The sequence below is a fragment of the Pempheris klunzingeri genome, chromosome 2 (assembly GCF_042242105.1).
Source record: "Pempheris klunzingeri isolate RE-2024b chromosome 2, fPemKlu1.hap1, whole genome shotgun sequence".
Taxonomy (NCBI): domain Eukaryota; kingdom Metazoa; phylum Chordata; class Actinopteri; order Acropomatiformes; family Pempheridae; genus Pempheris; species Pempheris klunzingeri.
In genome coordinates, this window is record NC_092013.1 from 11,501,017 (window position 1) to 11,525,202 (window position 24,186).

The window sequence follows — 24,186 nt, forward strand, 5'->3', positions numbered from 1 at the left end:
CATTCAGCTACATGAACACATTAGCCTACTTTTCTTGTATCTATTGTACACTGAAGACATCAAGCACAAAGACATTAGTTGCAAAACCTAAATAGTGACACGGAAGTTAAACCGCAAATGGAGCATAACTAGGGGTGGATGATATGCTAAACATTCGATACATATCGATACATATTGATTATTTATCACAATATATAATTTGATAATGCTGTCAGTTTGAAGAATATCCTGGCTTAATCAGCTAAACCAAATCTGCACTTCATAACTTTTGAGATTTCCAAACCACTTCCAAATAATTGACGTTGTGTTTTTGTCAACAATGAATTTCTTCAGGAAAACGTGACTTCACTTTGTGTTTTATTTCTGTGGTGTGACAGGCTGTTAGATCTATCCATGTAGAGTTAAATTGTCCAAACTCTATCATCATTATTGACATAAATTTTAATCACGATCCAGTATTGAGATTGTACTATCGCCAAGCTCAAAGCAAGCTGTGATTACCCATAAAACTCCGGTGACAGCGGCTGTGGCTGCAATCTGTGGCCAAATCCTAGTAATATGTCCAAGAACAAAAGCCAGTTTAAGGAAAGGCAGCTGTCCCCGCAGATACTTTGTCACTTCAGTCACACATGTGCATACACACACTTGAAAAAGAATTACCCCCAACTCACATGTACACACCGACACGCGTGTACACACACCTGAGAATGACACAGAGGGGCCTTCCCCACTCTAGGCCTGCTGGAAACAGATGGCACCGGCTCCACTACAGACTAAACCAAACACAATAGAGTACAACTACCAAAAGGCAAAATAGATGCGTCTGTGATACACTCAAGAACATTACATTTGCTCATTCTTGCCTGCTTTCTAAAGACAGCCATGAATCTAACTGTGATTTAAAGTTAAGTAGAGTACCAAAGTTATGTGCACACACAGCAATTCACTCTCTCACATGAAGTCCGTGGCTTTGGGAGTGGCGTGTTCACTCTCCTCTATAATTGTTGCCATTATTGGTGCTGTGTCTGGACTGTGACAATTAGTCTCTGCCATCTGCTGTCTGCCTCCAAGGCTGTGGAGCTAGGGACGAACAGAGGGCAACTCTCCACACTACACTCACGCTGGAATGACACTGTAAGACATTTCAACGCTGCACATAGATGTTTTAAAGAATGCGAGTTAGAGCTGTGCCACGATCTGCAGACAATCATCAGCTCAAGGATATAAAAAGAATGCTTGGACACACACATATCATTGAAGCCCAACAAATACCGGATCTTTACTCTGATTTTTTTGTACTGCCATTACTTGATACCAACTTAACAACCAGTATATACGTCAATGCAAATATTTTCTTCAATAAACTAGCATCAGCCTTATCAGATTACATGCAGAGTACATGTATGTAGATTTCCACATGGACAAACAGACGACAAACATACAGACAAACTCATCCCCAGGATAGTATCCATGTAATCCCCCGGCCTTTCCACCACAGATGACTCTTAATCCAGTGCCCCCTGAAGCTATTTATCTCAGTGACATCATGGTAGTAGGGAGCACAAACCTTCTACACACATCTATAAAAGTAAACACAATGAAACTGGGAGAAACTCAGCAGACCACAAGATTAAAAATAAAGGATGAAACTTTGAACAGCAAATCCTCTCTGTGAGTTTTGGCTCATATTTGTCCTCCGACAGCAATATTCCTTTCAAAAAAAATTTTAAAAAAATCACCCGACTAACATGCAAAGACAACAAAAACACAGCCAAGAGCAGAGGCTGTACCAGGTTTATGACAGGAAACTTCAAGACAGACTTTAGTAGTCAAAAGGGCCTGCATTATTCATTCAGTTAATGGTTAATTTAGGAAATAAGCCCTGTTGTGATGGCAAGAAGACAGGTAAGGGAAAACCATATTGTTAATCTGTCTTGACAATTTTACAACTATAATCTTTTGAACAATAAAGATAAATGTCTTTGATGTCTGAGTCAAACCATAAAATGCACTTTAGGCTGTAGACTGTGCTTGTCGTTAAAACAATCTTAACTGCGTGGCCCGTTTGTGGTAGTATTTCTCTCTAAGTTTTCACAGTGGCACTTTAGTGGGGTTTTTTTCTTCCAAACTACTGTGTCGATCTAGATTGTATCATATCGTGTTTTGGCACAAGCCTCTAGCCCACCCTCAAAGACGCCATTTACTGTGCGAGTGTGTCTTTTCTATTTCAGTATGGAACGTCTCCACCGCGAGTTAATTTCTTAGGCCAGTGAGTAATATTGACAAAGCACTCCATCTCAGCTTTCTCTCACATCCCTGGGACCTGAGTCTGCACACCGCCCACATACTCTGCCCACCTGTTTTTTTGAACCCGGCCAGAGAGGCAGTCATCTAGAATCTGTGGAGCTGCCTCTGCTCTATAAGGATCAATACAATCCCTCTAGCCTGTCTCGTCCTCCCTGTTCCTCAGGCAAAAGTAGCAGCAGAATAGTCTCGGCAGTGCCATTCTTGTTCATATACTGACGTAATCAAATAAAACCTTGTACAGTTCCATGAAAATATTCCACAACCAGATCAATCTATATCAACTTTCCAATGTCAATTTTCAGTAATATTCTGTTAAGTGCAAAACATCTTTGTCTGCAACATACTTCAAGTACTATAAGCAGCACATTGTTGCCATAATTTCCCCGCCTGGCCTCCTGCTGTGACTGGATGATATCCAGAGAATTAATAAAATTAAGCTGCTACTATAAAGATGATTAGTACCTCCCCTACTTGTAGATCAGTTATCTCCCGGTTTAATTTCTACATTTAATCTAAATGTAATTGATGAGTAATTCAAGTAATTAGTGTATGCTTACTAATTAAATTACCATCTGTGTGACAGCCTTGCACTGGCTCATCTGCATGGATTTAACCTTGGTGCGGTTCTCCTCAAACCTTTACTAAAAGCAGGCTGTGGTGGGCACACAAACAGCAAAGGAACAGCAGAGTGCATCTTAAAGTCAAGAAAATGCTAACATGTTGTAGCTCTCCTTGCTCTATTCTTCATGTCACTACATACTATAGACAGTTCATCCAGTTAATGACTCACAATGCCAGACTGCAATTTCATTTTGTCGCTGTGGTCTGGCAATGCTCAAACGACCACGTGTGAGCTTCAGTTCGGTATACAATAGATAATTGATGGTTCTCCTTTTCACTCAGACATCAACGTGATTCTTTCCTAAATCTAAAAAAAACCACAACAGTTAGAGGATTGGGTTTATTTTGGCTTCATGCTTAAGGTGGCGAGGAGCCTGCTCTGGTAGGCAGATGTCATTTTATTTGCGTTACCCGCTAAGCAGGTGTGCGTTTTCCTAAAAGTGAAAGTAACTATAGCTGCAGTGAGAAATAAACTATTGTGCTGAGCAAACAATGTTTGTTTCTCCTCTTCTGTCCATTTTCAAATTAAACACACCCAGACATAACTCAACAAATTCAGGGGTGTATCCAGCATCGTCTGTGCAGCAAACTGTCCTTGGTTTGTTCTTGCATGATGTTGCACTTCTCTTCTGAAATAAGCATGATGTTGTTTCATTGCACCATAATACTCTCAGACTCTTAAAACAAAACTGTTACTCTGAGTAATTATGCATTTTTCTCTGCAGCAAGAGGCAGCCAAGTGCGCACGTGACCCTCTGCCCGACAGTGAAATGTAGTCGTGGTCGCTCTGCCTCCAGTGGTCCAAGCTGAACAACAGTCAAGACAGTTAAACAAACAAAAAAAAAGTCATCTGCAATGCTTGGATTAAATGAACAAAAACTTTCTGCGGCGAATATATCTATATATGACGAATGTATTCAAAAATCACATGTGACATAATCAAGCTGATGTTCAAATTTTGTTCCATGTTACACCAGATTACATTTCCAAAGAAGAACTTAAATAACTAATTTTACATTTTATTGATTACAGTTTGCTTTATATTATTAAAAGTGTAATGAATATGATGATGCTGGAAGTCAGTAAATGATAATGTATCATACTTACTTTTACACAGTTGACCATATGTTTGGACATGTATTATTCAGACATGTAAACTCCAACACAGTCAGCTGTGGAGTCCCATTATCAAACCAATATGACAATAATCATCAAGACAAATAGGTCAAATAAAGGCTGGGGACTTATATTTGTATAGAAACACAACACAGCCTGTGGTCTGTTACAAAGACTAATAAAAAAGTATCATGGTAACGTGTTTTTAGTTTACTTTTTGGCTTTACTGCGATTGTGGCTCCATTTGTTTTTCTTAACAGATTTCACTTTATTCCCTCGGAGGCAGAGTGATGACACACGCTTCAGACGTTCCTTAGCAACCGCAGATGAGAATAAACCTCTACAGTACTTGGGGTCTTCATCTGGAAAATATATTATCAGTACTCAGCAGGCCGGGTGCAAGAGAACAAACATGGGTGATGAAATTTGCCAGCTAAAAACTACTGCCTGCAAATTCCCTTTGAAAACAGCCGTGGCAAGATTTTCTTTAAAAATACAAACAAAAAAAAAAAAAAACTACTTCATGGCAGCCTGCTGGAGCGACAAAAATACACTTCAATGCATTCATAAAATCAACAAGATCATTATCAGTACTGTGGTAAGAGGCATTTGAGTTTACTCCTACTGCACAGGCTTCTATAACACCATCATCAGCCTTAAAGAGGAGACAGATGAGTCTCTGCCATCACATACACACAAAACCCACGTCAGCTGTTCTCACTGAAACACTGCCCTTATAAACATCAGGAAGGTCAACATGTTCAGGTGGACCTTTAAAGCCAGCAGTTTATAGTATGTGCTCTAACTAACTAACAGTTAATGGAGATGCAATTCTGAGTGAGACCAGAATCAGAATCAGAATCACTTTAATATAGATATGCATTCACTGGAGTCTTTACGGCAATTTGAAACTCTGCTGCACCCAGCCTTTCTGATTTACTGTTCAATCTTACAGAACGAGTGCCATAAGCTTTGGTCGTTTTGTTTTTCGTCAGCGTACTCGCAAGAATGTCAGGGATTAATCCTATGGGCGATATTACTGCATCAGACGGGATGGTAGCAAACAGCAGCAGGGACTAGATGTCCCAAAATGTTCACTGCAATAGCCAGACCATGCAATAAACTATGGAGCACATCAGGCTTTCTAAATATCATAGCAACAGGCCAAATGCATGACGTATATTACTCTTCCATCTGCTTGTGCTTCCCCATAAACCCCCCCTTGATATATTCCCTCCCACTGTCAGATGAGGTGCTAGTAATCACAGTGGCTGTGAACAGGAAGAAGCTGTCACTATAAGCTTGCTTGTGCAGTATTTTTGGAGTGATAAGTACAATTCCTCACACACAACTGCTGAAACTTCTAGTAACACAGTATTCACATTAGCAGACTCTACAGAATGTGGTACTGTTCATCATTACTCAACATAGGGTACAGTACCTCTATCTCCCTGTCTTGTGCTGTTCTCACAGTCTCCGTTACGATCGCAGTGGCCTTGTCTGAGCTCTTGCGGGATGCTGGGACATGTAACTAGGCCTGGGACGGCCGATGTACCCTCCCCCGCTGGCACAGTGGAAGAGCGAATGACAGCAAAGAGACAGACGAGAGACACGGGATATGCTCTCTCTGCTGAACACAAGCAGCTCTTACAACGGGATGACACAGTTCCCCCTCTTTTTCTCCTTTCTTTGCTTCTACTGTTGTAACTGTCGCCACCTCCAGCGTGCTGGTGAAGCAGTTGTTTTTTTTTTTTTTTTCTCTTTTCCTCTTTCCTCTGACTCACTCTCTGCCTCTGTCTCTCAGCTGCTTCCTGGATTACACCGGTTTTCAGTCCATGAACAACACAGCCTTCAAGCTCCCGGATTTAAATACTGGGTTGGAACGTACCACGTGGCAAAATAGGGGAGGGACCGGGGTGAACCACTTGAGGCTCTATTGTGCTCTAAAATGGAGGAGGCCCTGCAACTCTGGCCACTCCCACTTCTTCTCTACCTCCCACCTCTTATTCATGACCGCACAGCTACAATCATGACTGCAAACCTTTAAATTGTGTCATGCAAAACAGCATTTAAGGACAGTTAAACATGTCGACTACAGGCATGTTTTAACACACATAGACGTAATGTTGGAAACATTACCTCTTAGCATGTACAATATCAGCACTCCATTTATTTGCCCAATATGTAGTTACCAACACTGTAGTGCTGTAATACAGGCCGTGTTTTGTTGATTTCCTTTGCTCTTAGTTATTGATTTCATCTGTTTTAACTGACTTATTGCTGTGACTTAATGTTGTAGTGCCATCATGTGCTAGTACTCGCTGCTGATGAGTCTGCCATGCTGGAAAATATAAGATTTTAAATATTTTTCTAAATATCTAAATATTTTTTTTGTGATTGTATGACTTCTGAAGAGTGATTACTTGTGTTTAACAGGCCAATATGGCTGAGCACATGCAGGTATATAAAGGTATGATTGTCTTGACATGCAAGAGTTGATTTATAAATAATAAGAAGAAGAAGAAGAAAAAAAAGAAGAAGAATATCATCCCCATGGCTGTCAGACTGTTTAACAACAGCATTACTTAAATCTCCAACAATGACAATATCATAGCCACTAACTGCACTTTGTCATTACTCGTTTGTTTTTCTCCTGTGCAATATTCGCAATATTCAACTCCTGCGCAATGCACATGTATACATTTTATAATTTTTGCACTACTTCTGCTACTAACACTTCTGCTCGTTGTCTGTGTCTTGACTCTCTGCTGCTTCTGTGTAATACTTTTCTTAAAAATGTTACAAGTGCTTTCCAAAACAAAATATAACCAGACAAGGTGGTCAAAATGAGAATAAAACCAAACGAAATAAGGATGTAGGAAATAAAAACAATAAAAGGAACAAAAAGACAAATAGGAACAATATTAATAACATATCAAGCATAACCAAAAGCTTTCACAAGATGAGACAGATACTGCATGCCATCTTAGTTTCTCCAGCAATCACATGATGCAAGCAGAGGGTATTTCCTTCCTCTCTCACATGACTGCTGTACGGCACGAGGAAGGCCGTGTTTCACAGTGAGCAAGAAATCTGCTAATAAATTTTGAAAGCAGCGCTCAGAGCAAAGACCATCGAGGAATTTTCCAGATTATGGTCAAACAAATATAGGCACACAGAGACGCACACAAACATCAGCATGAAAGACACACAAAAGGCAGACTCACACTACACCAGGTACTGAATTCTGGACAGATCCTCATTTTTGTGCAATACCATCACGTACAAATGAGACAACAGCAACTACAGCCAAACAAACAATATACAGTACACAAGACTCAGAGGAAACTATGGTGACAACATTACTTTACCTGTCTGACTCATAAGTGAGTGATTGTTCGCCTGCCATGCTATGTGTACTAACCCTGTTAGACGGGCAGCGGCCTGTATGAACCAAACCTTTGGGCCACTACTAACTAACTAACTATCTATCTATATATCATTAGAATCTCAGTAGATCTTTTTAAGAACACACAAAATGTTGTAAAATTAATTTATTAGTTTAACAGGTCATAATACAAATTGAATGCTCCAATTTGACATTGATCATGAACAACTAAATGATGTGCATTTAAATTTCACTAATGTAATGAAACAGGGATCACAATACTTAACAGTGTTTTTCCAAGTTAGGCTGTCAAACTCAATAACATTTGCAAAGTGATTTATTATCATTAATCAGATTTCTAACGATTATCTTCATATTAATTAAAGATTACATCCAGCGAAATAAAATCTTTCTGGGCATAATCTTACATTTTTAGAATTTGGTTAACTAAGCTAAAGGACAGTAAACATCATGACTGTTATTATATACTAAGTTTATCTGCATGTGACAAAAGGCTTCTAACAGTAGCAGGAAGTGTGACTACACCCCATTTTAATGGTGCTGCCATGTTTAAATTGCCTATAGAAGAGATTCATTCACTTACTCAGAGGCCTACAGAGGAGCTTTTAGATGTTCTATAATGTTAACATGAAGGTGTTTAAGGGGGTTTAGGTGACAGTAGCAGTTCATTTCTACAGATGAATGCACCTGTCACTTCTACCATGTAACAGTTACCTAATGTCTACAAGACTCATCTAGCCTGTAACGTACAGTGCATATGGGGATATTTCATCATCATTCACATTATATTTCCGTGAATTTATACCAACTTGAGGCAAATGTTGTTCTTTGACTTTCTGTCCTGAGAAGTATGGGGTAAATGATGAGTGTGTGTGTCTTAAGTTTAGTGTTATTTTCAATCCCAGCTTGAGCTTTTCTGCTATCACCCCTGTTGTGCTCACCACATCTTTTTCCCACGGGACTAATCAACAGTACTGGGCAGCACCACTTTTCACTCCCTTTTTCTCAGAGGAACACCTAAGCTGGCATTATTGTGGAGGCATGGTTGTCAAGCAAACCTAATCTCTGACCCAGCACAAACATTCCCATGTGAATAAGACAGGATGACCAAAACAAAATAATCACAGCCTCTCAGCAATCAGACTGATGCTGCATGTTTCTCTTCCATCAGGAGTCCAACAGCAAAGTTCTCAAAACAATAAACCCTCCCTGCAGCTCATCACAAACAAATACAAAAAAAAAAAAACACCAACTCTATACCCCCCCCACACACGCATGTACACAGCCAGTGATTATCCAGAGCCCTGTCTGGTCACCAGACCTCTTGCCACCTCTGTCAGTGCAGCTCTCACCATATCTGAATATAGCAAAGAGGAGCACTGTGTCACTTGACACTGTCAGCATGCAGCACAGTGTACTTAGCACTGCTGACATCAAGGGGTTAATATCCCGTTCCTGAGACTACGGGTGTGTCTGGGATCAAAGCTTGCGGCAATAGAAAGAGTTGTTGCCTCACTGAGATGGCAGAGTGAGGAGGCCTCTGATAACACACGTCCTGTCACACATGTTCTGTCATCTTAGATACGGGCTCACATGTACATGCACACATGTCCTTACTGCCTTCTTATCTTCAGGATGCTCTGTTGACACTCCATCCTTGCTTGTGTGTCCTACGATCACAGAACACTTTGAATGCAAGAAAATCTATTTTAAGGTTAGATCAAACTTTAAGCTCTTTTACCACACTTTAGCGACATAGCTGCATATTCCATATTAACTTGGCAGCTAATGTTTCATTATTCATCAATTCACTTCACAAAAAAAAAGTGTAAAATTGTCCATTCCTTAAGTCTTGAGATGTTTTGAACAGCGGTCTAAGACCCCAAGATATTAAATTTACATTTGTATGAAACAGAGAAAAGCAGAAAATCCTCATATTTGAGAAGCTGGAACTAGAGGTTGATTGGAAAGAGTTAATCAATTATCTAAACAGTTGATGGCCTGTTTTCAGTTGATTGACTATTTGATTAAGCCACTGATCATTTCACTTGTTGACTTACGCTTTATAAGGAAAAATCTATGTTCTCAGTGATGATAACACTGTAGCGGTCAGGAAAGTGGGAATGTGAACACAGTGACAGGAAGAATCTGCTACTTGATAAAAACCTGATATCAAACACTGAATAACAGTTTTGGTTATTCCGAGGAGGGGGCATATCAAACCTGACCATCTGTCTGACAGGATCATTGTTGACCAGCTGTGGAGCGCAGATCTCACTGCCTCATTCATTCTCAGAGCGCTCTTATGATCAGTAAACTGTGATGTAAGAGAGTGTGTGTGCATTTGTATTCCTTAAAGTGAGCCTATGGGCTGGCAGATCATTAGGTGAACAGGGGAGTATTGAATGGCTGATTCACTGAGGTCACTGGTCCCTGGCTGTTTTTTTTTTTTATTATCCAAACATCAGCTGATGCTGGTTCCTCAGATCAAATGAGGTGGATTAAGTGAAAACGGATCTGCATGAGGAGCCATGCTGAGAGCAGAGACAGAGCAAAGCAACATGCTTAACTGTACCTTAGCGAGGAAATACAATCCATCATAACCACGTGAATAAGCACCGCCTGTCAGCCTGCAAATCACTCCAGTGAGACTAGATGTGTCCATTGGCATGATGTTAGTCTGGCTGCATGTATGTGTGCGTGTTCATGCTGTGGTGATGATTAGGAGGACAGATATTGTGGCTCTGCTGGTTATCTACTTGCCCCCAGCAACAACAGGCCCACCTGTTGGTGTTACAGCATTCAAGGCCTTGGTTCCTGGTCCTCCAGAATCCTTTTACTAGAACTGACACACTTCCTCTATTTCATGGGAAGCAACAGAGCTATTCATAGCAGGAGAAAGCCCTGGAATTTTCCATCCAAACACAGAGCAAACCGGTCCTAAGTCATGCCTGGCTGAAGAACAGCCAAAGACCCGAGACACTGACAACCGTCCACTTGTTTCAAACTGATGGTCTGACTGTACTAAACACAGTTATGTGTCAGAGACTCCCTCTAGTGGTGAGATGGAGAAGTGCAGAACTAAACAGGCCAAGCTGGTTACACATCAAGCATAAGGACTGTTTTATGATAAAGCTGTTATTTCCACACCTTTTTAGTTGTGCTTAGTCCTTAATGTGTCTTCACTGGTTCCTCCAATGCTCTAAATTCTACAGTTTAATGATACCAATAATATGGTTCATTTGTGCAGTGATAGTCAGGTCTGCTTTGCCACTCGGTGGTTAAGAAAATTCCACTGATACCTTTTCAGCAGGAGAGGTTAGCACCCACAACATGCTTCAACACCCACAACTACAACTACTATGAGGTTATGGGGCCCTGGGCAGGGTCTCCCAGTATGTGCTCGTCACATGTGTCTGTCTGCAGCGGGGCCAGGGGGGGTCAGGGTGGGGGCAGAGTGAGGTGGGTGGACACGAGGGTTACCGGTTGTGCAGGTTAAAGTCCGCAGGGCAACAACGTGCACATGTGCTGACGATTCAGCGAGGAGTGTAACAAAGCAGCCCCCAGGGGTAACAGAGGGGAACAGAGAGCACATGGCATGTCATGAGGCACAGACTACATATGAAGACACGCCATGACAGGAGCAGTATATCAATGATTAATAATAATAAACCAGAGCAGCGGGAGGCTGGAGTGGTGGAGGGAGAACAGTAACCAGACAACTGCAGCATGGAGCAGAGTGTGTGTAGTGAGCAGGAAACATACAGATTAATGTTGAGTTGACAGATTAAATAGATTATTGGTGATTATTGGTACGGTATTTGTTTAGATCATCTGACCATCAGTTAGTTGTGGTTCATGACTTCAAATCTGTGTCTGAAATTACAGCAAGCGTATAGCACTTGTAAAAATGTGCATTAATTGAAGATAACAAATATAGTAAATGGTTTTCAGCATCATCTCTAAAATATGCTCAGTAGTAAATTGTAACTATATCCATAATGTACATGCCAAAGACCCTCTGTAGTCTCTATACATTATCCAGTCCCTCACAGAGGACAGAAATCCACATAATGAGACAGGGATCAGAATACTTTGCAGATGTTATTGAGTTGACAACCCAAATTCAAAAGTACAAAGAAAATCGGTTGCAACAAAATCATCTGACAAGCTCGACTACCAGACAGCCTCCAGATAAAAGGTGCGCAAGGTAGCGTTGAGCTAAAGGCCAGTAAGTTAGTGAAGATCAAGTAGAGAGCCTCGGTATCAGATCAGATCACAACAGAAAGCGCAGCAGAGAGGAATTCCCTCCACCACTCCGGCAGATACTTTAATAGCCTCTATATATCACGTCATATAGCCTCGGCTGCAAAGCTAGGACATTACATATTCTGTTTCATGTGATGCAACGAAGGTCCAGTGGGAGAGAGAGCAGCCTGCAGGCAGAGACAGATTCCCGCAGATCAGAAAACTGACTGAGTAATCAATGTTTCCACCAGCAAATCAACACCAACACCTACATAAGAGAAGCATTTCAAATGTGCAGTACTGAAGATAAGCTTATTTGGAGGGGAAAAAATATATATGTATACATTTCCAAAAGACTTCAAAAGGAGAGATGCCGTAGAGCTGAGCTATTTTTGGTGTACTACAATAAGGAACACTGAAAATACTGAAGGCTTCAGTTCATGACATGGATAAATCACCAGCTGCTCGAGCTGCAGCTACAGTAGATCCTTTATAGCAGTAAATTGGCATCGAGAATGCCAACAGACTGGTGTGGTCAGGCGGAAGTACTGTAATGGGTGGCCTACATGTGGCTCTTCTGACGGACTGGCAGCGCAGGGGGGCTCAGCCAAGCATCTAATTGAGAGGACTTAAATAACTGCATGGATGGAGAGACCTCTAAGTTATTTATTACTGCACCAAAGACAGGCTTCCTCAGCAAATACAGTACAGTGCGCGTCAACGTGAGTTACTGCTTCAGATCTGCTGCTGCATCCTTCTAAACACTGAACATTTGTGCTGCGCTTTGGCACAAAGAGGGAGCAGTTTCATATGAAATAAACACCAACATTTAATTGCTTTACAGCCAAATTGCTGGTCTAACTTTCCAGTTTGTCTCCACAGAGCCCAGTTAGCAGCAGGTTCAAAGGTATTCTCAGGGCTACGGTTATTTGGCCAGTATCCCACCATAATAAAAGGTTAAAGGAAACCCTGATGCATACCTTGTGAATTTAAACTACTGTAACGCTGATTAATACACCACCATATGCCCAGTAAGAGTGGTTACAAATTAAAATGTAATTATCAATCAATAATATTTTAGTTCTACAATAGCATCCGAGATTTAACTGCTTTGCCATGTTAATCTTGTAGCTGACAACAGTTATAAATTTAAGTGAAGGAAAGGAGCTAAACGCAAACAATCAAAAAGTAGTTGGGTAACTGTGACTTTGTAAAATGGGCTTTTTTTTTTTTTTTTTTTTTTTAAAGCAAGAGAAAATATACTCAATGAGACTCAAAGTTCATTATAGTTCACATCACATCTGGGAAGCTAACAGAGGAATCTGACCTACAGGGAGGATAAAATGCAATAATCATGTATCTTTTTCTCATTACATTTATTTAGCTGATGCTTTAATCAGAAACCTAAATTCTTCTACGTGGTTACTGCCTTTTCCCCTTAACAAACACAGCGACATTTTGACCGACTAGTTGGGGAGGGTGTTGCTGCCATGAGAGGTGAAGTTACCCGATAAAACCATCCCGTTGCTCCATCTAACCCAAGCTGACGAGATAAGAGGAAGCCACAGTCAGCCATGATAAACTGTCACAGCACAAGGGGAGGGCAAAACAGCCCACTGAGGGATGGGCATCCCTTCATTATCCAGCAATCACACACACAATTTTAATAAAGTTTCATGTCAAATGTTAAACATTTAAACAAGGAAAATAAATGATTTAAAATAAGAAATGTGTAACATTTCCATTGTTGAGTTTGTCAACCCTTGAGGCAGCACTTTGCATCAAGACTCAGCAGCTAAAGAGCTTTAAATTCACAGGTTTACAAGGGCAAACCGATCACATAATCTGCATCTGAACTGCATTTCTATGAGGACTTTTTAAATAAATAAATAACCAATTCAAAAATGGGTGCATATCTATTTGGGCAGGCAACCCACATAACAGTTATATGGGAAACACTCTGAGAGGCAGCTCCTGCAGTAACAGCAGTATGTTGTTTCATCATCATCATCAGCTGTTGTTTTATCCACGTTTTCTGACATTTCCTACACTGAATACTGAACTCGTGTTTTGTGTTAAGTTGCATTACAGTTCCACATAAAACAGCGTGCACGCCGAATGCTAAACGTGTCACATCAGTCAAATTCAACCAACGTCTCAACAGCAGATACCAAACAAAACTGAGCAACAAACTACAGCTGCAGCAGTCCACACCTCTGTGAAGTCAGTTCCTTTCCTTATTGCTCCTGGAGAGCAGCAGGGATTCTTTAATTCCACTGCACAAGCATCTGTGTAATTCACCACACAGTCACGTAACAGCTGAGTTGACTCATTCTTTCTCTGGGACCCCCCTCTCACCCACACTCACCAGGGCTGGTGGTGCTCTGCAGGCTCCCCCTCTTGCGGAATTTAGATTTCCCTTGTCCATCGCTGGCGGAGGAGGAGGATGAGGAGGAAGAGGATGACATCTTGCCGCCTGTGCTCCTGCTACTGCTGGAGCAGAGAGAGTCAGAGCTGCGCAGTGGCCAGCAGAGGGAGAGAGGAGCTCTAATGCTGGAGCTCTGTCTCAGCGGCAGGACCCATACTGGGCCGGGAGTAGCTCCTCTGCAGAGTTGGCTCCTCCTCCCAGCCCGCAGCAGGTCAGCAGGCATGCTGCTCAGCGACGAGCTGACAGGCCGCCCAAGGCTTCCCCTGCTCCTGCTGGGGGCCATCCTCCCTGGTTGCCCTAGCAACCAGGGAGAGAGCTTCCTGAAGGCAACGCGGGGAAAAAAAGCCACACAGGAGGGCATTGCAGATCAGAGTGTGTAGCTAGCATGACAGCCAGCAAGCCTGGAGACCGACAACTCCCCGTCAGCTGAGCGCCAAGGTGAGTGAAGGACAAAAGTTTTTCCACTCATCTAAAAATAGAAATTAGATACGCTCGATATCATGCGAGCGTGTACTCAACCAAGGGAGAAAAAACACAGAGGATCCAGGGGAACGTCAAGTTACAAAAACCTCAAAGAATACAGAGTGGTCGGAGTGGATAAGCATAGAAACCAGCTTAGTGTGTAAGCTGACTAATGAACTTTCAATCTCCTTTGCTGGAAAATTCTGAGGGGAGACAGACAACCTGACATGATTTATAAATAGTCACAACCAAAGTCCAGCAGGACCAGTAATGGAGCCCATGATGAGTATGAGCACAACTATTCTCTTATGTAATTTAGGAGCATTATCGTTATTGTTATTACGACAATATAAAAGTGTAACAACCACACAAGCTTCCAAATGTCAACAGAGTCTGGGCAAGTGAAACAAATAAAGCTGATTATTGTTTTTGTTTTTTTATACCAACACTTTTCCTTTTTTAGACTTTACTGACATTTCATGCTGTAGACACACTCATCATTAAACTGTTTAAACTCTTTGACATTGAATACCACCAAAATGGCTCAGCATGTTTTTTACATCACTGATTAATATAAATGCACATAAAACTGCATCACATCTACTGCACATTACTGGAGCTGCAGGACACTGACCATTGACTCTCTAATGTTGGTCTTACAGCATTATTTTGAAACTCTGGGACTCCCTCTGTAGTCAGAGCATGAGAGCTAAAAAGAGTAAAGATCCCCATCTAGTGGTATGAAAATTTCATGCAGTTGGACAACAACTTCTTGTCCCCTCTGAGCACACAATTGATGATCAAGCAGCCGCGGTTTACCAAATCTGAAAATGTACAGACACTTGGGAGCGGCCAAAAGCATTAAGAGGCTCGACCATAATCTGAATGTAGCATACTGATAAAATCAGTTTGATCATTTTTACATAACACTGTGTAGAGCACAGTTGCACTTGCAGGGACATATAATAGTATGCATGTGTGTATAAATAAATATACCATAGCTGATGTCCATTAACTCTCCAGTACTAAAAACTGAAACACTACCCAATTACTCATTTATTTCCTCGACCATCGTCCTCTAATTACACTTACAGACTTCAGAGTACAACTGAACTGATGTTGCAACTACAGGATTGTGCACACAATGTTTGCAGATAAACTGGCCTCTGGGGCTACGGTAGAAACTAAACTTATCAACTCTTTACAAAATGCTCTATTTTCATTTTGAAAGAAAAAAAAAAGAAATATTAGGAAACCGGTGAAACGTGGATTAAATTTTTAGTAATACAACTGTGCCTGAGACCAACCCAAAAACAAAATAACTGTGGAATCAGGCAAAAAAAAACAAACAAAGATTAAACTCCAAACACAAACCTGTTCAAAGACGTAGAACAAACCTGCACGTACAGACATCAAATAACTAAAAATTAACCTTTCTGCTACATGAGTTTTGCAGCAACCTCTTTCAAAGATATATTCTGGCGGGTGACTGACAAAAGTGGATGAAGTCAAGGTTCAACTTTCTCCCAAATTCCGCTAAAAAGCTTGTTTCAGGTTGTCTCCAGTCTTTTCTGAAACCTGACCCAGTTTTTGAGAGAGCCGACGCTCACCATCTGGTGCAGCAGCAACAGCAGTAAAAGCTAAAAAACAGAGGCCTACTTTTGGCTGAAACAGAAAACTCCACCACCTCCGGGCACATGTCTCACATTTAGCTATAAGCCAAATTACTCACATTCTCAAGGCCTTACCTGGAAGGAGAAGAAAATTGTTAGCCTCCGAGCTCCTCTAATCCTTCTTTGGATTTCTCTTTGCCTCTGCTGCTTGGTCAAGCTTTCTGTCTACACACCCCTTTGCTAAAAATGAGACCACTGTGCATATCACTGACTGCTGGGGGATTTTTTTTTTTTTCTCTCCTTCAGAGCAAAGCTCATGGAATTTAGCATTTTGTTTGCAGAGGCCAATACACCAAAAAGAAAACACAATATTCTCTCTTTCCACGTTAAGCAGGTAACGCGAAATGTAAAACTCCATCAGACCCAATTGATCGAAGCATAATTTCTGTCTAATTAGATCACATACCCCTTGCGTTCAGAGGCTGGGGTTACCAAACCTATGCATGAAAAAAAGCAACCCCATGGTCGATTTAGCATTTTACAGAGCGACGACTGTGTGGTAACTATTTTTAAAGTTTTGTGCTTGGCTGTTTTTGCAAAGGAAGGAGGTAAAGAGACCTGCAGCTGCGTTATTAAAGCAAAAAGAAAATGCTTTTCCAGCTAATTTTTCCACGTATGCAGCCTTAAAGAAAGTGTTGTTTTGTGTTAGTGGGGTGTGGACATGCTCTGGTGAACATTAGGATTAAACCATGTCACAGAGATCATCTACCTGTTAGCCAGAGTGGTGTCTATTTGCTAGCTTTTTACACATGCAGCATTAATCATAAAACAAACATAGTTATATTTAGGCCAAGTAAATAGTAGTTTGTCCTTATGCAAGGCAAGAGTCTGTAAGGGTTAGGGGTGTCAATTGTGTTTTTGGGGCTCCATAATTTTAATCTACCTCAGTATTCTGGTAGTTTAGTACTTAAAACTGCCCATGAAGCCTGTAAGAGGATGTAAAAGCAACTTTGGTTGTTGCAAAGCCACTAAAGACAATAAAGTGACTCCCTGACATGAAGCAGGTTTCAGGCTGAACGTCCCCTTCCTCAAACCAACACTGGGCTGTGTTGAATGAAGCCTTCGCCATATTTAAGCACATTTATTGAATGTTTCACGACAGATGTTCGCCCTGATAGCTGACTTACCGCCGGACATGGCTGAGGACCTGGCCGGGCTGGTTAGCAGACCGCAGAGGAGGACAGGAAACAGACAGCTGATAAAGCTATCAGTCTCTCTCACACCTGGTCAGCTATCACAGGTTATCTACGGGACATGAGTAACGACACCGTGAGGATCAAACTGCGCAAAGCTGACGTGAAAACTAACTTTTGTACGTTTAACCGTTTGTCAGGTGCCTCTCACCTGATTAGCTTGGTGATGTAAGCTAGCAGACGGGCAGCAGACACAGGTAGGCTTCTCACCTTTGCTCTGGTTTGAGTTGTTTTGACGTGAATGCCGTTTTGTCTTTAAAGGAGCCGCCCGCCTGCGGTTCAAAGGTCACCAGATTAAACGCACCTGAAGGGGCAGTAAACACACCATGATGGCCTCCATGTTTATCCTGCAAACTGTGGGGAAATTAAACTGTGGTTTGGTGCTGGTTTGTCTTGGAGAACCAGATCCACTGCTTGAGGGAATATTTATCTTTTATTTAAGTAGCAACACTACAATGTAAAAGTAGTTTGTTAGAAGCAAAAGCCCCACTGAGTTTCTGTCAAGTAAAGTGGGCCTACAGAAGTTTTGCCATTTATTTAACTATAAAGAAGTGAAATCAAATGGGCAGGTGAACTGCTCTAACAGTGTTACAGTCAAATGGCAAGTATTATGTTACAGGGTTAATATTAACTTAGAGGTGTTAACATGTGAGTGTAAGTGTTATTTTAATGTTGTAGCAGGTCAAAGTGGAGCCAATAGCTGTTTTTCATTCTGATGCAAACTTTAATGCACTGTAGAGTAGTTGTATTTAATATGCTTCATTTTTAAAATCTCAAATGTAGTTTCAAATAAATGTATAAAGTACAAGATTTGTCTCTGAAAAAAGTATATAGGCCTATACGATAACAGGCTTTAAAAAGAAGCATACAACCCATACTATCACCATCACTGTTAAACTGATATGTTGTATAGAAGCGACTGCAGCATGATTTAAATATACTCTGTGTTTCTGTGTTATAAAAAGCTTCTGGATGTATCAATAGCCGTCAATTCATTATTGTCTTAAAATGTTGAAATCATTTCAGCCTAATTGCATTTATAATTGTCACTTTTATTCTGCCCGTGTGTTTTATTTCTCGCTCAATTTTAGATCCTTTTCCGCAGATCTCATTTCCCTCTCTCACCTCTTCTTCCCTCCTCTGCTTTGTTCCTCTAATCTGTGCCATCTCTCCCCCTCCTCCAGTCTACACTCCTGTCTTGTCCTGCCCGTTGTCCCTCTTACTAACAGTGGGCTTTCTCTCTGTTGAGAAATGCTGACAGAGTGTCTGGAAAGTCGCTGGAAACAAAGAAATGATGTTGTTATTTTGTTGTTTATTCCGCAGAGTCTGGCTCCGACCCTTTTGTCCGTCTGCTTTCACTTCCTCTTGATATCCCGTAGCAGGAGAGACGTGATGTAAAGCACCGACCTCCATCAGGAGTCAACGTTTTGGGTTTGCTCAGTGACGATGTTGCCCTCACAGGGCAGGGTCAGTAACAATTACCACTGAAATAAGATTTTGAGTGAACAGCTGGGCCCTTCATCTTTACAGTGGCAGCAGAATACAATGAGTTCATTTTCCCAAAAAATGTTGATTAGAGACCAAATCCGTCCTTGGTTACTGTATCCCATATGGTCAACAGCATTACACAGTATACTATAACCATCTTGATGGCGGCACAAGGCTCCAGTCAGAAATATCTTCATTTCTCCATTTATTTATGGAGAATGATGTGTACAGCTGCATTAATAAAGATTTTTATATTAAAAATATATGTAATGACAATTTCTAATGTGGAATGTGTCACTTGTATTGACAGATACATAGAAAATTAGCACTACAACTCTGCAGATCCCCTCAGCTCCACAGAGCATTTTACCATCTTTCAGCTCATTGTTTTGTTTTCAGTGAAAAGCTCCGATAAAGCCACTGTTTGTAACCTGTCTAGCACTTAATGGCACACAATCAGTAAACGCTGCTTAATGCCTGACACGCTTTTATTTGGCTGATGGAGCCACTGTGTCATACAGTCACATCTGTTCTATACAGTCTGCTCTAATCTGATCATCATTTATGTGCAACATGTGTTGTTCTTGTGGCTTTTATCGTGACATATACATGTCCAATCAAAACTTTGGACACTCTCTCATTCAATGTTTTTTTTCTTTATTCTTATTCTTATTATTTTTATTTTATTACATTGTAGGTTATTATTATCTTTTTGTTTACTACATATGTGTTCCTCACATTTTTAGTGCTATCAGCTACAGTGCTTTAAAAAAAAGGCACAGGTATGCTCAACATTAGTGTCACTTTTGCAGTTAAATGCAAGAATAAATTCTAACTTATACAAGCAAACTGTGTGTATAAAACATTTCACACAATATGAAATTATCTAGCTAATAATAATGCACAGTCTGTGTCAGCATTTAACAATAAGCGTAAAAAGTAAAGCAAGTGAAAATTACAGATAAATAATCAATGGCCACTATTATTTCAGTTTATAGTACAAGACACTCACAATCCCAAGAAAAAAAATAACAAATGAAAAAAAAACAACGGCAGCACTGGTTTAGTCTGGAGAGTGTATTTTAAGAAGTCACAGATAAGGGTGTCTTGTTGGATTCCCAATAGAGCACGCACCTCCTACCGCCCACAGCAGCACTGAGAAATGTCACTAGGTAATAATTGCCATGGGGATGGCAGAGCTTGGTGAAGCTGGGGGCGGCTTGACTGAGGTCCATCGTTGAGGTGTGAGGCCTGTCGCGCACCAGCATCTTCCAACTGAAACACAGCATCAAACAGTGGCTCTATCTATCTATCTATCTATCTATCTATCTATCTATCTATCTATCTATCTATCTATCTATCTATCTATCTATCTATCTATCTATCTATCTATCTATCTATCTATCTTTTTCTCTGATGAAGGTCATACCACTGGCTTTGGCCTTTTGAAGTTTAAATGTTACCTTAAGGTCAAAGTGTTTGAAGTGTATCCTCCCACCCGCCTCTTCTCAACAGAATATCAAACCAAGGCAAAGAGATTGTGCCACGCTCACTGGATCAGACAATACAATCATATTGAAAGAGAAGATGTAGAGTAAAAGAAGCTGAACGTTAAGCCTATACATGGTGTCACTCAACTGTATTTGTGAGAGGAGCCCCGTACTGCTGATGAAATTATGAGAATGCACCCAAAATGTTTTACAAACATAGAAACTCTTTATTACAACAGTATCTCGCACTCAACTTTTAGCCATGTAGTTTTCTAAACACATTCATATCATTTCAGTACAGTGGAAGTCGTCCTTATATTTTAATCACAGCATATAAAGAAAAAAAAAAAAGTGAAAATCCTAACTCAAATGCTCAACGTCATTCACAGTTTGGGATATTTAGACGTGACGAAGAGAACAATAAGCTTTTGATTTTGGATTGGCATTATCACTCAAAAACAACCTTTTTGAAAAAAGTACCTTAAAAACCCTGTTTCCACATTACGTAAGAAAGAATCTGTTATTTCAATCAAACATTTCCACGTATAGTTTATCATATTCATCCCCAATAGTGTGCTATAAAATACTACTTCATCTCACCGTCAAACTCAAGCTGAAAAACTTGCACTTGCACTTGCTCACACTTGCTTTCGCCTCCTTACAACATTAGAATAGTGTGCAGGAGTCATACTTGACATGGAACTGTGCAGGACTGTAAAATAATATCTTTTTTTCCTGCATGTGAGGTACTGCAAAAACCCTGATGAGCAGGGCAGTCAGAAAATAAAATCGAAATGTATTCTCCATCCAGAATAAAAAAACAAAAGAAGGCAGTTACTGCATACTAGTCAAAATACATCAGCCTCCTCTAATGAAATTCATAATAAGTACTTACACTCACACATTAAAAGAAAAATGGATGTGTTGAGTGAAATACGCAACCCAAACTTATACAGTTTTACTAAACACAACATACACTTTAATACATTTAACAAATGTAAGAAATAGAATCATATCTGAATGCAATGCATCGAGAGAATACTGATTTGTTAGATCTATATCCAAATACACTGATAAATACATCATGTGGCAGAAAGCTGGGTGACCCTTAAGATTTGGTATTAAGTCAACCTACATCCTAAACTGAGTCACAACAGATCCAGCGTGCTTTTTAGGAAATCAAAGAAGAAAAAGAAACAGATGTGTTTGGACAAGCACCGAAAAAAGGAGAATGAAATTCAAATGGTTATCTGTAAACAACTTGTAGCGATTCCATGAGCGTTAGGCCACAATAAGTAAGCCTCCTAATCAGTTATAATCAGATTAAGGTTAAGACATAATGACATTATCATTGATGAAAGCCCAGCTACCAATCAAAAGTGACTGTAGTGCTTTTCAATGGATCCCCCAAATACTCATAATTTTGTCTATTTTATTGCTGTCATCTTTGACATTACTTTACTTGCAGTAATTTACAAAATTCTTTTAAAAAACAATCAACTTACTGGAGTGTTAAAAATGATTTGGCAGTTACAAATACAGCATGTGTTGGTGTGCAGAATCATCTAATCTTCATTTCTGAATACCAAAGGCAATTTGTCTAATAGCAGAGCTTTGCTGCACAATATTAAAATAGTCAAATAAGAGGGAGCCAGTGTATTTCAGCTAGTATTCCCTAATTTCAGATCAACGGGGATATTCTGAAAACATTTAACTCTGAAAACTATTCGGTTACTTTCATAGAATCAAACGTAATTAATGTTACTTTGTTATTTTCATTTTTTTTTTAAAAAGGCTTTAACAAGTTACATCAATATTAATTCACTGAGTCATTAACTGTACAGAGCTGAGCGGTTATGTGGAATGTTTTAACAACAGTGTCATTGTATCGTCGTGACTGTTTAAGGATGAAATCTGATGAGGCAAAGTGCAATGATTCAAAGATACAATTTAAAGTCATTTTATATGAACTGCTGGACAGCTTTCAGTAGAAATAAAGAAACGTGTTGTCACTGAAATAACTCCTGAAACAGCTCATATCTGAATGATCAGTTTTGTTTCTTATTTTCAGGAAATACAGACAGTAAAATCTTAATTGTCTGTATATATATGGTTGTTTTTCGCCTGTTCAGTCTCAATAAACTCTGACGTCTCTTCTGCAATCTGTCCAGGGATACGGAAATCAATCGGTATGGGTTGTGCGGGCTCCGGGGGTTGGGACTGAGCCGTGGGGCAGCAGGCCTCCCCTTTAGGGCTGGAGGTACTGTGAGAGTTTTGAGGATCCAAGTTACAGCCAGTGCCCTGAAGAAACTGAAGGAAATTCTCCTCTATGGATCCTTCACGGCTGGGCAGTCTGTCCTCCATCTCAACCCCTGCTCGACGAAAGAGACAAGGCAGATGCTTGCCCAACTCCTCCCGGATCTGTCTGTTGAGACAGCCATAGAAGAAGGGATTAGAGGTGAAACAGAAGTAGCCAATCCAGGTGACCACCTCCTCCAGGGAGGCTAGCGTGGCTGGAGGGCTGGCAGCCAGTGCTGAATACAGGTGGAAAGTAAAGTAGGGCAGCCAGCAGCAAAGGAATTGCCCACCTACTGCTGCCAACACCGCTGCGGCCTTTCCACCCCCAAAGGGTCGCTGCGGGGTTGCTCGGCCTGTCCCTGTCCCCGTCCCAGAGCTGGTAACCATCGTTGAGCGGCTGCTGAGAGACTCTGAGCGCTGGCGACGAGGCGTGTCCATCCAGGTTGGCAGAGGCCCGTGGTGCATGGCTGCTACCCGCGCCACTTTGAACATGTTGCAGTACACAACAAGAATGACCAGAAGTGGGCACAGGAAATACACCAGAGTAAACAGGACCATGAAGGCCAAGCGGTTTGACCCTCCCCCTGTCCAATGTAGGGAGCAGCGCCTGTGACCCTGAGCAGGGGGAGATGGGACAGCCCCACCTCCTCCTCCCCCAACCCCACCGCTCTCCAGAAGAGGAGTTTTTCCACCTTGCAGGAACCAAGCGAGCAGCGGCAGAGCGGACATGGCCAGGGCTTTGACCCATATCCCCACCAGCACCGACGCCACTAGGCCGACAGTCATCTTTACTTCATAGCGCATTGGGTGTATGATGTAGTAGTAACGCTCCACATTGATGACAGAGATAGAGAGGATGGCAGCGCTCACCAGGCACACACTGAGGAAGAGGTAGCTCCGGCACAGGGCCTCCCCGAAGACGGCTCGGCTTGAGAGCATGCCAAGTGGCATCAGCACCAGGGCTGCCAGTAGGTCCACCAAGCACAGGTGGAAGACAAAGGCAAACTTGTGGAGCTGTGGGGCCTTGGCAATGACCGCCATGACAGCCACATTACCCACCACAGCCAGCAGATCCATGAGCAGCATGGCCAGCAGGGCTAGCGACTGGGACAGAGCCCACCCCTCAGGCAGAGTGGAGGCAGACATGTTGGACATGAGCTGTGGAGGTGGGTGGGAGGAGTTCCACATCGGCTCCATTGAAGGGTGGGATGAGGCAGGCGGGCAGGATCAGTCACAGGCCCATCACCCATCCTTCAAAGCCAGGAAGTGCGGCCAGAAAACAGCGGCTTGAAAATTAGGTCAAAAGCTGCCTTTAGGTTGGGAGGAGATGCCGTGATCGTCGGGAGGTTCAGATTTGACGATTCCTGTCCATTCAGAAAGTCTTCATGTCTGCCATCAGTCGCAACCAACCCTTAAAACAACAAGAGAGAAAGATAGATGTTCACTTGAGTTT

At 41.4% G+C, this 24,186-nt stretch overlaps 2 protein-coding genes across 5 annotated transcripts in view; both read right to left on the reverse strand.

Annotated features, from left to right (window-relative positions):
• ampd2a (adenosine monophosphate deaminase 2a) overlaps nucleotides 1-17,440 on the reverse strand; it is a 30,078-nt gene extending 12,638 nt beyond the window's left edge. The window contains exon 1 of one of the 4 annotated variants that reach the window (XM_070848259.1): nucleotides 17,392-17,440. In XM_070848259.1, coding sequence (XP_070704360.1) covers nucleotides 17,392-17,401 — 10 coding nt within the window. In that variant the 5' untranslated portion in view covers nucleotides 17,402-17,440. Of the gene's footprint in view, nucleotides 1-5,485; nucleotides 5,856-14,069; nucleotides 14,491-17,391 lie in introns of those variants that run through there. The other 3 variants (XM_070848243.1, XM_070848250.1, XM_070848267.1) reach the window with 3 other exon arrangements.
• Nucleotides 17,441-22,526: 5,086 nt separating this feature from the next.
• On the reverse strand, nucleotides 22,527-23,930 carry LOC139218733 (G-protein coupled receptor 61-like). Its single transcript, XM_070850406.1, has one exon. The coding sequence runs from the start codon at nucleotides 23,928-23,930 to the stop codon at nucleotides 22,527-22,529; it is 1,404 nt and encodes a 467-aa protein (XP_070706507.1).
• Nucleotides 23,931-24,186: the final 256 nt, after the last annotated feature.

What these genes read in the sequence shown, in the direction of transcription:
- LOC139218733 (XM_070850406.1), bottom strand. Translation starts at nt 23,930, where the DNA reads ATGGAGCCGATGTGGAACTCCTCCCACCCACCTCCACAGCTCATGTCC.